At 46.8% G+C, this 17,101-nt stretch overlaps 1 protein-coding gene across 1 annotated transcript; it reads right to left on the bottom strand.

Moving 5' to 3' along the window:
* Positions 1–1,062: 1,062 nt before the first annotated feature.
* On the bottom strand, positions 1,063–2,753 carry CAVIN3 (caveolae associated protein 3). The gene is made up of 2 exons (XM_055423502.2): positions 2,278–2,753; positions 1,063–1,691 (listed from the first exon to the last, which is right to left on the bottom strand). Exons 1-2 carry the CDS (start codon positions 2,659–2,661, stop codon positions 1,284–1,286), a joined length of 792 nt encoding a protein of 263 aa, XP_055279477.1. The 5' UTR covers positions 2,662–2,753; the 3' UTR covers positions 1,063–1,283.
* Positions 2,754–17,101: the final 14,348 nt, after the last annotated feature.

Genomic DNA, 17,101 nt, shown 5'->3' with positions numbered 1-17,101 from the left:
TCGTGATTCAATAGTAGAATGAAGGGAAGTAGCAAGAGGTGAAGCTACAAAAATGAGCAGGTACCAGCTCACGAAGGGGCTTGAAGGTAACATTCAAGAACTTGGATTTTATTCTGAAGCTGATGGAGAATCACTGAAGGGTTTGAAGCAGGAGGGTGATATGATCAGATTAGCAGTTCATATAACAGATGAAGGACAAAGCCTGACATAGAGCAGCAACAATGGACATTAAGAGAGAACAGGCCAGAGTTATCAATAGGACAACTCTGTGTGGCAGGGGAAGGAAAGAGAGGAGCCAATGAAGACTCCCAGGCTTCTGTGTGGATGATGATGCCATTCACTGGTAAAGAAAACACAGGAGGAGGAGCAGTTTTGAATGATACAGACTAAGTGTTCAATAAATAGCTGTGGAACTGAACTTAATTAAAAGGTAGAAGACAGACTGCTTCTTTTGGACACATCTGGAGTTTGGATTCCTTTTCCTATGCATCTCAAGACAGTGGTCTAGGGTGTATGTGGCTGATAGGAGAGGCCTGCCGGTGAGTGGTTTCTGGTTTTTTATTTTCCATGTGAGATCTTAGTTCCCTGATTAGGGATCGAACCGTGGTGCCCTGCATTGGGAACACAGAGCCTCAACCACTGGACCAGCAGGGAAGTCCCAGGGGTGAGTATTAATGGAAGAATACCCAGAATGAGAAGAGGGCTAAAAACAGAGTCCTGGAAGACCCAACTTTTAAGAGGTGGTAGAGGAAGAGGTGACTAAGAGGAAAACCACAAATTGGCATTTGTTGAGCGCCTTAAAGCAAGGGACTGTACTAGATGCTGGGGGGGGTGGGGTGGGGGGGGGGTGGGGAATCACACTTGTATGTCCCTATGAGGAAAGTGCTGAAGGACCAAGTGGCCAGAAGGACACTTCTATGTGTCACTGGGGTAGAGCCCAGGATTCAGTGGAAATGAGAAACCACACAATGATCTGTTTGAAACTGAAGTCACATTCCAGGTTCCAACGTCTGTCTTATTTCTTGTACCACCTTTCCCCCACCCCTTCACATGGAGTCCGGATTAGGTGACATGACTTTTATTGATGGTGAGTGTAAACAGGTGTGAGTGGCTGCTCTTTTAGAGGACACAGGGTGCTGGGCTAGAGAAGCCGGGAAGGGAGGGCCAGTGCTGGGCTGTGGATGCAGGATTCACTCCTTATTTGGGCGGGAATGCTGCATTCTGAGAGAAAGATTTATTTAGGGACTAGCATTAGGCACAGGGGAGGCAGGCAGCACGGGCCATCAGGCCGCACTCTCTACTTGGAGCACAGCCGCCGCTTCGGCAGCCCCAGGTCTCCCGGGATCCTCCTCGGTGTCCTGCGGAGGTTCTGGCTCCAGCTTGGACTCTGGCGCAGGCTGGGCTTCCGGCTGGCCCTCAGCACTCCGGCCCGGCCCAAGGCGAGGTGGCTTAACAGGCGTGGGTGTTGGCGCGGCATGGCCTTTGCGGCCTGAAAGGGCCCTTCGCAGGCTCTGTACCTTCTCCAACCCGGTGCGCCTCAGCCTCCGTGCCCTGGACTCCACGGGCTCCTCCTCTTCCGAGCTCTCCTCAGTTTCGGCTTTGGGCTGCTGTGGGCCAAGTTCAGCCTGATCCGCCGGGCCTAAGGGCTCCGGCGCCTTCTGGAAGGCCTTGGCTGGGATTTCTGCCTCCTCCTGCAAGTGAAGGACACAGAGCTGGCCCTGGCAGCCCCCTCTCGAGAGCCGCACCAGCCTGAGCCCCCTATCTCAGTTACCCCAGGGGAACCCGCCCCACCCTCAGCCTCCGCAGCCCAGAGGGGAAAGGCTAGGCAGGCATGGGAAAGTAGGGAGCGGGTTGGAGGGAGGTGGGGACAACTAGGACAGGCGAACTGTGCAGAAGTCTGCGGGACCCCTTTAGAGGTGTGAGACAGGATGCTGGCCTCAGGGGCAAGAAGAGCAGGAGGCAGCCAACTGTCTCGGGATGCACTTCCATCACCGTTACTTTCATTCGGGGCTGGGCTGGTACTTGGAGGAACTTCTGTGGACGTGGCCTGAGCGAGAGCTGGGCGGCCATTCATTGGCCAGGCTGCCTTCAGGGGCGTGAGGGAAGGCTGGGGCTGGGCAGTGGGAAGTGGGTGCGGCCCTGGAAGTGGGTTCCCCGAGAAGGGAAGAGGGTGGGGTCAGGAATGTGGGTGCGGCAGGCGGATGGGAGGGGGAGCCCCAGAGGGTGGCCCGCGGGCGGGAAGAGGCCCCGGATCTGGGGACGCCTGAGGTCACTAACCTTGAAGAGCAGAACGTGGAGCTTCCCGCGCGCCACCAGCAGCCCGTGGTTGGCCTCCAGCCGCTGCACCTGGGCGGCGCGGCGCGCGGCGCGCTCCTGGGCGGCATCCGCGTGCGAGCCCACGCGCTCCGCCTTGGCCAGCAGCTGCGCCAGCGTGTTGCTCGTGGTGTCGTGGCTGCGACTCAGCGCGCCCAGGTTGCTCTGGATGCGGCGCACGGAGCCCGCCAGGCCGCCCTGCCTCTGAGCCAGGCCCCCCTGCCGCTCGCGCAGCGTCTCCAGCATGGTGGCCAGCTTCTCCAGCAGGGTCACCACCGTGACGGCGTGCACCGGGCCCCCAGCCGGCGCCCCGGGCACAGGCCCCGACTGCAGAGCGCTCTCCCCCATGATCCCTGACCGCCCTGCCTGGCTCCCGCTGAAGCCGCCGGCTGCGTTCTGCGCTGGGGCCGCCTTCCCCGGCTCCTCCCCAGCTTCAGCCGTGACTCAGGCAGGCGGAGTTGGCCTTCCCCGGCGGCGGCGGGAGGGAGGGCAGAGGGCGGGATGTCGGCGGTGGGGTCCTTCGGAAGCGCGCCCCCTCTCTGCCGCCCTGCCCGGGGCCCCGCGGGGAAGCAGGTTGGCCTGGAATCCGCCCCACCCCGCCCGACTGACTCTCTCATCTTGAGTTTGAGTTCCCTTCCTTCCCTCCAATTCCCTGGTGTGTCTCTTTCTGGAAAGTACTTTCTCCCCAGTGCAAAGGGCAAGCCTTGGAAAATGTTGTTGTTCTGCATCTAGTGGGCAGAGAAACTATGTCAGCAAGGCACATGTGGAACCAAAGGGCCTCCGCAGCCGCCTGCCCTCGGCCTCCCGCGCCTCAGCGGCCTGTGTTTGCACCCCTAGACTCTTGGCTGTTTTGCTACAGAACGAAGACTGAGCCCGAGGCCTCACTTTGGGACCCAGCGGGCCACGTAGACAGAGGAGAGGCGGAGTGGCTGGGGAGGCATTCTCTGGTATTTTCCTAGTAGTCATCACCAGGGTTTGGCCACAGGCCTCATTTCCTGCTTCTCTAGTTTGATGAGTAGCATTACCCTATTTTCTTTCTTCTAGGTCTCCTCCCTCGCTTTCTTTGAGCCCATGAGGGCCTAGCTCCTGCACCCCAAACTTGGAGGGCAGGCAGGACACCTCTTCCTGTGAAACCTTTCAAAGGAATTGAGTAGTTTCTGGTATTTATGCTTTTCTTCTCCTAGAGATTGGTTGTCGGCTCCCACCTGATGTTTTTTTAATTTTCTCTGGAAATAGGTGAGAATGTCTGTTGAGAGTGAAGATTTTAAATTGCTGCCTGGAGGTGGGAGAGAGTGAGCATGGAAGATCCAGTTAATGATGCCGGTGATGAATTTGTTACCTCACCACTGTGGAAACCCCATGCCTCGTCTCTAGTGATACCTGGCAAACTGACAGTAGGCGCAGAAGTCCAGGCAGTTCACTGATCCTATCATCTCTATCCTTCCTCTCATCGGTCTGTGAGTGTCACCTGATGACTATGGCAGAAACTGTCACTCGGGGGATAGTTACATGAGCCTGCAAGGACCTGAGGTCTGGTTTACACAGAAGGACAGCAGATGAGTGAAATTATTGTTTCCAGAAATCCGGTGAAGCTAAGTTGGAGACCAAATTCTACAGATTCTCCACGGAGCCTGACCTTTCTGCTCCTTGGGAACCTAAGGGAATCACCATCTCCTTCAGTGGATTTATATTTGCTCAGAGAGACCCATCAGGATGTGCCAGTTAAGAATACTTTCAAATTAAGGGAACAGAGAACCCAATTTAAACAGTTCTTAAACTCAGGAAATCCAACCCAAACATAATTGAAAAACACCATGGTAGATAGAGGGATGATTAAGTGTGGGTCAGTCACAGCTCTCTCAACTATGCCTTCCAGGTGTCAGTTGCAATCCAGGCTGGAAGCAGGGTGGTTACAGCAGTTCCAGGCCTCACATCTCTGTACAAAATTGAGAGAAAAGAGGGAACTGTCTTAAAATGTAGGACATTTATTTCCCAGAGCCCCTCAGAATTTTTCCACTTGCTTTCCACTGAATTAAACGGCCATTCCAGAACCAAAGTGTATGGCTATATCTTGGTGGGCTTAAACCTCAATTCTTTAACCCATCATTAACAAGAGAGCTGATAATTACCTTTTGACAATTTAGGCCCACTTCTTGAGCAGGGTAGGGTCAGTTTCCCTAGGAGCATATGAGTGGTATGGGCAGAAAAGTGGTTATCTATGTAAAAAATCTGAGTATTGCTGCAGATAGTCAATCAAAAATGTCTGCTATGGGAAGCCTATGAAAGAATCACCATTCTCAAGGAATGGTACTAAAGAAGTCCAATACATTTGAAAACAAGAACTATGTAAATAGATAGTTTTCAAAGGCCTGCTGAATTCTCCTTTTGGTATGTAGAACAAAGAGGACCTTAAAATTTAGCAATAAAGCCACCAATGATTTTGCTGGTGTCTCCAAAACTTCAAGCATAATAGCCATAGAAACTAGTAGAAACTAGTGGATTTTGGAAAATAGAAGCCCATGAGGTGCATAAAAATAACTTGGGGGCAACCCAGAAGAATGCCCTGAGTCAACAAAGCCCTGATTGATAGAAATTATAGTGGCATGGCCTTGATCTCACAGTCTCCAAGAAAAAGCCGTATTGCAGTTTCTGAGAAAGATAGAAAGAAGGAAAGAGAGTAGAATGATTAATCATAATGATAAAAGCTACAGAATGATGCCCTTTAAGGCAGTGCAACCTGATCTTAGTTAAAGATTTCTGTTCTCTTAAGTCAGGGATGTAACTGGGACCCACTCCCTCCAACTCCTTGATCTGGCTATGAAAAATAGAAACCAATTGGTGCAAGTTTGTCATATCCCCCAAAAAATGTAAGTTCAAGCCCTAACCTTTGATACCTGTGAATATATTCTTACTTGGAAATAAGATCTTTGCAGATGTAATAAGATCATATTGTACTAAAAGGCTGGACCCTTAGTCCAACATGACTGGTGTCGTTACAAGAAGGAAAGGGTCAGATATGGAAAACACCGTATGACAAGGGAGGCAGAGAGTGGAGTCACACTGCCACAAGTCCAGGAATGCCTGAAGTGTCCAGGAGCTGAAAGAGTTGAGAAAGGATACTCCCCTAAAGCTTTGGAGGAAACATGGACCTGCCAACACCTTGATTTCAGACTTCTAGCCTCTTTTTCCATTGTTTTAAGCCACAGTTTGTGGTAATTTGTTTTGATAACCCTGGGAAACTAACACATGCATTATGTGATCACCATCAGTATCACAGTAACCTCTTACCCAGGATGCGCCCCCTACCACCCTTTACCAAATGGCCACCCTGGTTAATTCTCTCAGAGTATGAAGTTCTCTGTAGGAAGAGTTAATAGAACCTTAGGACTCCTTGTAGAATGTAGACAATCAAATTAACATTTGCTCAGATATAACGAGTCTTGTAAATAATAGTGGAATGCTCTGGTGCTTTAGTAAAGAAATGCTTTAAAAAATTAAAGAATTGCCAGCCCTGCTTCTCAAGGGTTCCTTTTATACACTGGCCTGTCCCTTTCCCAGAACATACATTACTGAATACTCTGAGGAAGGGTTGGCTTTATGTAAGAAGAAAAAAAAAATCACTCTAGCTTCATGAGGGCTGGATCTGCCTGGAATATATCTGCCTAGTGCAGATTGACTCAAGGGTGCCCCCAACCCCTGCCTGTATCTGCTGTGGTTACTTTTTCCTTAAGAGGAAGCCCAAGGAAACCTCTGAAAGATCAGGTAACAGTGCCTTAGATGGTATCATTCTGCAGCCTTATTTTCTTTCTTCTCTCAGTGGCCAGGTGCTCCACTATATGATGCTGCAAAGATGCCCTGAAACAAAAGTGGCAGGGACACTACAGTTCTTAACATCGTACTTGAGGAGTTGGGGATGTGCAATCAGATCCGGGGACCAACTAGCCACAGGGCATCCAGCTGATGGATGGGGGCTTCCTGGAGCAGTAGTACTTAAGTCCATGACAGATAGTGAAATGTGTGTGATACCTCCCATCACAGCAAAGAACAGCAACTAATGGGAGGATTTGAGCATTAGAGTTTGAGTTTGGGCCACCCTGGGATTCTTATACACTCCGCATCTTGGGTTATTCAAAAGGCCACAGGTGCAGAGGAGACTCAGTGACTGACCCTGAGCAAGTTGATCAACTCTACCCCTTGAAAAGAGGAGACTTGAAGTCTCTGTGATTTCTGCCTGTCCCATCAAGATGATTTGGGGAAAAATGAGGAGAATGGCAGATCCTAAAGGAAAAACATTTAAGATTCTAAACTAAGGGAATGCTTCTAGCAGCTGAGAATTATACTGCTTTTGAAAGATAATTGCCAGCTTACTAGTAGATGTGAGTAGAGAGATTCACCAGAGGCTGCTAGATTATTTTGTTCATTGTCTCATGTAGCAATGCAGCCTAACAGTTTTTGATTACGTGATGCAAAAAAAAATCTGGAAAAGGATGAGAAATGGTTGTGTGAATTTATTGTACAAGGAATACCCTTGACCCTGAACCTCACTTTCAGCTGCTAAACAGGGAAATCTTCCAGGAACTTAACCTTTGAATCAAAAGTAACAGCATGCATAGTAGTTTGTATCTGATAAGCAATAAACAATTACTGTATAGAACAGGAAGGAAATTATATTCAGTATCTTATAATAACCTATAATAGGAAATAATCTGAATATATATATAAAGAGAGAAGAGACTTCCCAGTTGATGCAGGGTAAAGAATCTGCCTGCCAATACAGGAGACATGGGTTCAATCCCTGAGTTGGGAAGATCCCTGGAGTAGGAAATAGCAACCCTCTCCAGTATTCTTGCCTGGAAAATTCCATGGACAGAGGAGCCTGGCGGGCTGCAGTCCTTGAGGTCACAAAGAGCCTGATATGACTGAGTAACTGAGCATGGCACACACACACACACACACACACACAACTGAATCACTTTGCTGTACACCTGAAACTAACACAATGTTGTAAATCAATTGTACTTCAATACAAAAGTAAAGTAGTAACATGCAGCACAAGCAGAACCACCCACTCGGCAGGGAATGAGCCTCAGTGGACAGGCGCTGCCTTCCACCCTTTGTCACAGACATCCTGTCTACGGAAGAGGTAAGGCCACTGCACACAATGAGGCAGCTCTGTGCCGCTGGCAATGAAAAGAGCTGTGAGTTTGGAGCAACAGGAAATGAGAACCAGTACTCGCTCCAGAAATCAAAATAACCAAATGGATGGAAGATCCTGGAATGGTGCATTATGGCCAAGAGGTTTGGGGATAGCTTTCATGACAAAAGTCAAGTGGTTTGAATCCCTCGAACCACTATTTTTCATATCTTATATTTTAGAAGGTTGAATAGATTCCCAAAAAAGATACATTCAAGTCCTAACCCCAGTACCTGTGAATGTGGCCTTATTTGGAAATAGGGCAGATGTAATTAAGGATATTGAAATGTGATCATCCAAGGTTTAGGGTAAGCCCTAAATCCAGTGACTAGTACCATTACAAGAAGAGGAGAAAACACAGAGATACGGAAAAGAGGGCCACGTGAAGCCTGAGACAGAAACTGGAGGGCAGCCCCAAACCCAGAACACCAAAGGTCGCCAGCAGCCACCAAACGGTGGGAGAGGGATGTGAATGGTTTCTCCCTCAGGGCCTTCCAGGGGTGTGTGGTCCTAGCCAACTCTGATTTTGTATTTCTACCCTCTAGAACTGTGAGAAAATACATTTCCATTGTTTTAAGCCACTAACTGAATAGTAATTTGTTATGGCAACCCTAGGAAATTATTACACGTATGAACACCTACCAGAAGGATTAGAAGCACACACATACACACACACACACAAAAAAAAAAAAAAAAAAGCAGTTTTGAGACTTCCCTGGTGATCCTATGGCTAAGACTCTGTGCCCCCAATGCAGAGGGCCCAGGTTTGATCCCTGGTTGAGGGTGAAGATCCCACATGCTCTGGGGCAACTTAAGCCCAAGTCACAATGAAGTCCCAGCACAGCCAAAGCCAATATTAATTAATTGATTAACTAAAAAAATTCAGCTCACCTCCTCCTAAAAAAAAAGTTTTAACAACCAAGTAAATCAATCCATATGCCACGGGGTGCGGGGGCGGGGGGGGCATCAGAGAATCCTGCATCTGAGACGAGGCCAAGTAGCCCAGAACTTTGGAATGTGTAACTGTTGTCAGGGTGTAGGAATTGATCTGCAAAAATGTCCTGGGACACTCAAAAGGCAAAAAGCCTGGAAGTAATTGAATAGACTCTATTCAACCTCTTTCTGTAATCCGAGGAATTCAGTGGAGTCCCACAGAGGGAAGCCTTGCCTAGATTTGAGCTTGCATTCCTTAGCAAATCACTCAGAAACCCCTGCGGGCCTCTGCTGCTAAGTCACTTCAGTCGTGTCCGACTCTATGCGACCCTATAGACGGCAGCCCACCAGGCTCCCCCATCCCTGGGATTCTCCAGGCAAGAACACTGGAGTGGGTTGCCATTTCCTTCGCCTCTGTCTTGAGCTAATATGGTGTTCCCCTGATCTAGGAGCCTATTTTACCATCCACATGGTAAAGGACAGGGCAGATCACTAGGGACCGGCATGCCCTACATTTCAGAGTCCGTCCCTTGGACTGAGAGGTAGAATGGGGCGCTGAAGATGGGCTCAGCCAAGATGTCACGGGCAGCAATTCCAGCCTGGTGGTGACTTAGAGGAAATCGTATGCAGCTGGAGTCCTGAAGCTATTTTCATCTCAGTACAAGCATTCCTCTGTGTCTCTGGGGCTGCATCCAAGGAGAGAGAAGTCATTATGAGCCACCCAGTATCTGCCATAACCAGGAAATATTGACTCATAAAATTTAGCACTGCATTAAGTTGATAGTGTTTACGTGTGAGATTTTGTTTGAAGAATAACTATCGTTTGAGTCATTTGTGTGGGCTTCCCTGGTGGCTCAGACAGTAAAGAGTAGGCCTGCAATGCGGGAGACCTGGCTTTGATCCCTGAGTCAGGAAGATCCCCTGGAGAAGGAAATGGTAACCCACTCCAGTATTCTTGTCTAGAAAATCCCACGGACGGAGGAGCCTGGTAGGCTACAGTCCATGGGGTTGCAAAGATTCGGACATGACTGAGCAACTTCACTACCATTTGTATGGTGTCAAAAGAAGAGATAGTTGGGAATTCCCTGGTGGTCCAGTGATTAGGACTTGGTCCTCTTACTTCGAGGGACCCAGGTTCAGTCACTGGTCAGGGAGCTAAGATCTTGTAAGCCTTCCCCTGCCCAAAAAATAGGGAGGGAGAGAGAGAGTTGATAATCAGTTCAATTAGGTGATTAGAAGAAGCCAACCCATACTGGGCAAAGAATAGCACTGGCTTATGTGTCTTGTCCCACATTAAGGCAAACGGCACAGTTGAGCAATGTTGCACAACACAAAGCAACCTATTGACTATTTCTTATCCTATTTGGATTCAGTAGATCTTAGAAGTGGAAGAGAAAGCTCTCAAAAACAGACCATAGGGAATTCCCTGGCGGTCCAGTGGTTAAGACTCAGCACTTTCACTGTCGGGGCCTATGTTCATTCCCTAGTTGGAGAACTAAGAGCTTACATGCTGCACAGTGCAGTCAGGGAAAAAAAAAAAAACAGAACCAGAACATATGTATAATAATCCATTCACTAAACCAGTCTGGTATGACAGTTGAAAGGCTTTGAAAAAAAAGATGTTTTATAGGTCTGCAAGTTTACCCATTTAATCCAAGGATGAGAATGATCCTTGAGACTGACAGAATGGTCCTTGAGACCATACCCCAGCTTTTTGGGATCAACTCCATCCAGTTAAGTATGATGGTATCACAGTACCCCCACGGAGTCCCCTGGGTATAATTAATGTTGCAGAATCAATCTACTACCAGCTTTTCAACTTGCTTGTTTGACAGCTGCAGCTTAACCACGAGTCCTTCTTCTTGTTGGGAACTGGATGGAGGAGGCATTAATTGACATAAGCAGAGCATATGGTTCAAAATTTTGTTCTATCACCAAGTTGCATCTAAGCCATACAATGAATGGGCCAGAGAGCAATGAGCAAGGCACTCCTGCCCCACAAGACTTAGAGGACTGCTTCAGGGCCTGCACCAGGGGAAAGAGACCAAGGAGCTAGGAGAGGAGTTGATTTTGGAATCATGTTCTCTGCAAAGTAGCTTCAGTCAAAGTCAGTTTGCTTAAGAAGCTAATGTAGGAGAGGGAGATATAGAAGGGAGCCAGAGTCATCCTATTGATGTCGGCTAAAGATTTATGTCAAAAAACAAGAAAGCAAGAAGAAGTAAAAAAGGAAAGAGAATAAAGACAGATATTTACATATATATACTTCCATAGTTGGAAAATGTGTATAAGATATTAAGGAGACCATATCTTACTAGATATGGTTTCAACTAGAATGGGAAAATTTATGAGGACAGATAATGTAATATGTGTGGATCCCTGCTATACTTATGAAGGTTGTACGATTATAATGTGAATCTTCAAAGAAAGAATGGAAACTGCTCTTTGTACTTCAGTTAGGAATTGAAGCATCCTCAGGAAATCAGATTTGAGGGCTACCTGGGAAAGCCTGGTACAAGTGGTGTGACCCAAAACCCAATTTCCTAAATTTGTCTAAAGGACACCTTTAGCCCTACACTGTACAATATGATAGCCACCAGCCACATATAGATGTTTAAAGTTTTAATTAAAATTAAATAATTTAGTCCTCAATCACACAACTCACATTTCAAGAGCTTCAGTTCAGTTCAGTCACTGAGTCGTGTCTGACTCTCTGCGACCCCATGGAGTGCAGCACGCCAGGCCTCCCTGCCCATCACCAACCCCTGGAGCTTGCTCAAACTTACATCCATTGAGTCTATGATGCCATCCAACCATCTCATCCTCTGTCATCCCCTTCTCCTCTTGCCTTCAATCTTTCCCAGCATCAGGATCTTTTCCAATGAGTCAGTTCTTCCCATCAGGTGGCCAAAGTATTGGAGTTTCAGCTTCAGCATCAGACCTTCCAATGAATATTTAGGACTGATTTCATTAAGGTTGACTGCTTTGATCTCCTTGCCGTCCAAGGGACTCTCAAGAGTCTTCAACAAGACTTTCAAGAGCTTAACAGTCACTATCGGCAAGTGGTTACCACATTGGACCCCATGCCTCTAAGTTAATACTAGTCCATGGGGTGAGTGTGGGGTCCCAAATGTTACTAATAACAACCCCATGGGTTTCTCTGAAAGGTGAGACAAAGAAAGGCACATCATCTGAAAGGCACATTTTGAACATAAAATGATCAGTATGAATGAACTTACTTACAGAGCAATTTGTGGAGAAGTGATTTCTTCTGTCAGCTCTTGGGCCATTTAAAATTGGTAAATAAGGATACAGGAGAGTGGTTTCTGAAATGGGCCCATGCTACAAGACCTGGACCAGCAGTCTCAAAAATATATACCTTCCAACATGGTTTACCTTGATTATAGGAGTTATGGTTATTGATTTCATCCTTTGAAGGGAAGTATTACTGCCAAAGCCTTTGACTGTGTGGATCACAATAAACTGTGGAACATTCTGAAAGAGATGGGAATCCCAGACCACCTGACCTGCCTCTTGAGAAACCTGTATGCAGGTCAGGAAGCAACAGTTAGAACTGGACATGGAACAACAGACTGGTTCCAAATAGGAAAAGGTGTACGTCAAGGTTGTATATTGTCACCCTGCTTATTTAACTTATATGCAGAGTACATCATGAGGAATGCTGGGCTGGAAGAAGCACAAGATGGAATCAAGATTGCTGGGAGAAATATCAATAACCTCAGATATGCAGATGACACTACCCTTATGGCAGAAAGTGAAGAGGAACTCAAAAGCCTCTTGATGAAAGTGAAAGAGGAGAGTGAAAAGGTTGGTTTGAAGCTCAACATTCAGAAAACAAAGATCATGGCATCTGGTCCCATCACTTCATGGGAAATAGATGGAAAAACAGTGGAAACAGTGTCAGACTTTGTTTTTTTGGGCTCCAAAATCACTGCAGATGCTGATTGCAGCCATGAAATTAAAAGACGCTTGCTCCTTGGAAGGAAAGTTATGACCAACCTTGATAGTATATTAAAAAGCAGAGACATTACTTTGCCAACCAAGGTCCGTCTAGTCAAGGCAATGGTTTTTCCCGTGGTCATGTATGGTTGTGAGAGTTGGACTGTGAAGAAGGCTGATCGCCGAAGAATCGATGCTTTTGAACTGTGGTGTTGGAGAAGACTCTTGAGAGTCCCTTATACTGCAAGGAGATCCAACCAGTCCATTCTAAAGGAGATCAATCCTAGATGTTCATTGGAGGGACTGATGCTAAAGCTGAAACTGCAATACTTTGGCCACCTCATGCGACGAGTTGAATCACTGGAAAAGACTCTGATGCTGGGAAAGGTTGGGGGCAGGAGGAGAAGGGGACGACGGAGAATGAGATGGCTGGATGGCATCACCGACTCTGTGGACATGAGTTTGAGTGTACTCCGGGAGTTGGTGATGGACAGGGAGGCCTGGCGTGCTGTGATTCATGGGGTCGCGGAGAGTTGGACACGACTGAGCGACTGAACTGAACTGAACTGATTACAAACATTGTGTCTGCCAAAGTAACAAAATTGCCTTCTCTCTGTGCAGCGAAACTGATTAGCATGTTCACTGTAGGCCTGCCTCACCCTGGAAAGGGAGGTGACGGTGGTGAGAAAGATGATTGGGCTTACTTTGTAGCATGTGATTTTGAACAAAAAATAAACATACCCTGCACTTACTTTCAACAGATATTTTAGTTCTTAGTTTTGATGACAAGAGTCCAATAACAGGAGAGCCTTGAAACACAAAAGGGCCCAATACAAATTTGTTGATTAAAAAAAAAAATTGTTTGCTTTGCTAAGCAAGGTAAACCACCAATAATAAGTGGATCACATTTGCAATGAGAACCTTAGGAGTAAACACATTTAATAAAAGTTAAGCCTCTGCTTCTGATATACCAACCTCAGGAGAGAATCAAGGGTAGGAGTAGGGGAAACACAGCAAGTGTACAGGGCCTGGTCACAGGCAGGGCTGCAGTGCTTGGAGGGCTGAACCCTGCTGGCTTGTTTAATGGATGCTCCTTGGCTTTCCCTGAAGCCAACACAATGAGGGGGTCCAAGAGAAGTCACCATCACCTTCATTTCCAGGTGTGCCCACTCTTAAAGAGTCTTCAGACCATGAGGACATTCTGGTAACAAAGGTTGAGAAAAGACAGGGATGAATGCACTGCTATGCCTTGTGTCTAATTCATCTTCTGTAAATAACCCTCTGTTTAGGGTCTCCACAGACCTTGGTATGTTTTATCTGTACAAGTGAGTGGGTGGGAGATAAGGGGACAAAAATAAACTTTTTCTGTGGCTGAACTATTTAGGCTTGCCTGTGATCTGAGGCTAGATTTAAAACTTCAGCCTCTATGAGATGTCCCAAGAGGCTGAAGCCATAGTGTTTTAGTTGAAACCGAAAGCAAGTGTGACAGGGAAAGCCTGCAGCTTACTGACATAGTACACAAAGCTTGTGGGACATGGATCTTGGGGAAAGCGGGGTGCAGAAAGACCTCTCAACTCTCTCACGTGGGCTGTCTCTCAGAAAGTAGCCCCTGCTACTTAGTCCGTGACCGAAGCTTACATTCTCCAAATCAGGGACTCCCTCTCTCAAACTTTGTGTCAATCTCGGACGATTAGAATGAGAAGGGGAAAGAAACAGAGAAAATTTTAAATGCCAGATATTAATATTATGAGAAAGAGAGAGAGGGGAGTAGGTTAAGACTAGAGGCAAAATCTCAGAAAATAGATTGGGTTAAACATATACAAAATAATATAAAATTAAGCTAAATTTAAATTCAAATAAAGATACAATGCAAATTGGATAGGACATTGACAACTGAGTTTAAGAAGTAAAATAAAGCTGGTCTTTATTTTGTCTGTCCTCTATAACTCATGTCATGTTGCCCATGCTTTTAACCAATATCTACACAGGTCAGGATTTACCAGGGTTTCTGACCCAAACTCTCATACCAGAAGAGTCTGAACCTTTGGTGAACTAGCCTTGAATTGTGCCAATCTTTGGCTCAAAGGGTAAAGAATCCGCCTGCAACGCAGGAGATCTGGGTTCCATCCTTGGGTCTGGAAGATCCCCTGGAGAAGGGAATGGCTGCCCACTCCAATATTCTTGCCTGGAGAATTTCATGGTCAGAGGAGCCTGGCAGGTTGCAGTTCGTGAGTCTGCAAAGAGCCAGACATGACTGAGCTACTAACACTTACTTTTCACTTTCATCAACCTTTACCACAAACCACGGCAGCATGAGGCATCGCGCCAGAGGTCCCTCACGTTGTCTCCATGTTTCTCCAGGCCTCTATTACAGTGGATCTACTCAGGCATCACTTTTTTGCAACAAACAAAAACTCACTCAAGCTGACTTGTTGTTTAGTCGCTAAATCGTGTCTGATTCTTTTGCCCACCAGGCTCCTTTGTTCTTGGAATTTTCTAGGCAAGAATACTAGCGTGAGTTGCCATTTCCTTTTCCAGGGGATCTTCCTGACCCAGAGATAGAACCCACATCTCCTGCGTTGGCAGGCAGATTCTTTACCACTGAGTCACCTGGGAAGCCCCCTCAAGCTGTCTAAGCCTCACCAAACTGGTCTTCCCAGGATAAGCAAATCTTCACCATTCGGCATCATGCAGCGAAGCTGGGAACAGCATCCACATTCCACTGCGGTCTATTGCTTGCAAACCTACCTGCCAGCATCCATTTCTCTTCTAGACAAGTATCAGTTGGTTACAAGGGACAAAAACTATCTCGGTTAACTTAAGTGAAGGTGGCTTTATTATAAAAGAATTGGCAGCTACCCCAGCCCCCAGAGTAGACTGTTAAAACAATTTATTGAGTCTGGCGCTCTTCCTGAATTAACAAAAGGGAGGAGCCATTAAAGGATAATACGGTTTATTTATTATTTCAATAGCTTCTCAGGAGGAGCAGGAAAGAAACCAGACCTCTTTTATGCACAATAATGGGGCCTGCTAATTCGGAAAAAGGCGAGACGCCCTTCTAATTGAAGAAATATATCCTTTTTTAATATGGGTTTGGATTGTACTCTCTAAAAATTGATGTCTGTTCCTGGGAGCGGTGGATGAGCTTGTATAACAATTCTATTAATCAAATGAACTGACATGATTGTCACTCACATGTGTAAGAATATTGAAAAGGAAGTCCAGCCAGGAAGAGCTAAATCCACGACTACCTCATACTTGGAGGCTCTTCACCTTCCTCCCCCACCCCCATCTCCACTCTTATGCACACAATTCTGAAAGACTTGAGTGACAGTAGGTGCCCTTCTGGCTAAAGTACCGAGGACCTGCCTCCAATTGGCACACTCAGATTTGGGACTTTGGGGTAGGATAAGAGTGGTGAATTCAGAGAGAGAGAAAGAGATCCAAGAGAGACAGCCTGGGACCTGGGACCTGAGACCCTTTGCTGCAGTGCTTGCACCTGGACAAACATCCTCTGGAGCAACACAATACAAAGAAACTATAAGGGACTAAAACTAACTGCAACTATGTGCAGTTGGGGCAAACTATGAACAATAAGGTATAAAAAGACCAAAACCCGCACTTCTGAAGTGCCAGAGCAGAAGCAGGGTACTGCCCACGATCCACGCACACAGCATCACCAGGGTTGGGGGGCACCCTCCAAGCCATCCCTCAGGCCCAACTCATCAATCTGCCCCTACCCTCACCCCATGTAAGGAACCAGCCCCCCTCAGGGAGCAAGCAAGGGAAACTGTTACTTGCTTTACTCTTGCTGCACCACAAGTTCCAAAAAAACCTTGTTTGAATTCCTCATCTGGCCCCTTATCAATTTCTGTTGATTAAAGAATCCAAGGACCTAAGTGGGTAACCCAAGAAGTGAGATCCCTTCCTGTGATGCGTGTGGAAGTTGGTGGTTTTGAATAAAACTAATTTTCAAAGGAGGCCCACGGAGAAGGGGAGGTTTACGTCTAAAAGCCAGGGAGTTTGTGAAGGACTCAGATCTGTAGGGATCATCCCTCCCTCCGAGAATAAAGGTCTACATTAGGAGAGTTGTATCCTGCTCTCTTTGACTTTGAACTTCCTTCTGAAATTGCTTTATCTCTTCAGCGAAGAACCTGAATATCCACTCAGGCTGTTGGTAGCTTTGGAGAGATGAGAGAGAGAGAACAGTAAGGGGAAGACAGACCTGCCCAACCTTTGACTAATGGAAGGAAACATTGAATGGGGTGCAATGTGGAGCTCTTGGCAGTGACAGACCAAATGGAGAGCAGGGAAAAAATACCCTTAATGACAAGACAGCACTGCAGAGGTAACAAATTCCAGAGGCCATAAGACCGAAGCTTTGGGGTCTTCATATAGATTAGAGATGCTGCCCTATAGAGGAGGAAGTAAATGAGGCGTCCAAAGTCACTAGGCTTCATCTGGTTACAATTAAGTCTAAGCTGGGGGCTTCCCTGGTAGCTCAGTGTAAAGAATCTGCCTGCCAATGCAGGAGACTTCAGGTTCGATCTCTGGGTCAGGAAAATCCCCTGGAGAAGGAAATGGCAACCCACTCTAGTGTTCTTGTCTGGAAAATTCCATGGACAGAGGAGTTGGTGAGCTCTAGTCCATGGGGTCACAAAGAGTCAAACAGGGCTTAGTGACTAAACATCAACAATTACTTCT

Source organism: Moschus berezovskii, chromosome 14, assembly GCF_049115385.1.
Source record: "Moschus berezovskii isolate FMDL1 chromosome 14, NW_MosBer_1.0, whole genome shotgun sequence".
Taxonomy (NCBI): Eukaryota; Metazoa; Chordata; class Mammalia; order Artiodactyla; family Moschidae; genus Moschus; species Moschus berezovskii.
Note: the sequence above shows the minus strand (reverse complement) of the source record. Positions and strands in the feature narration are given on the sequence as shown.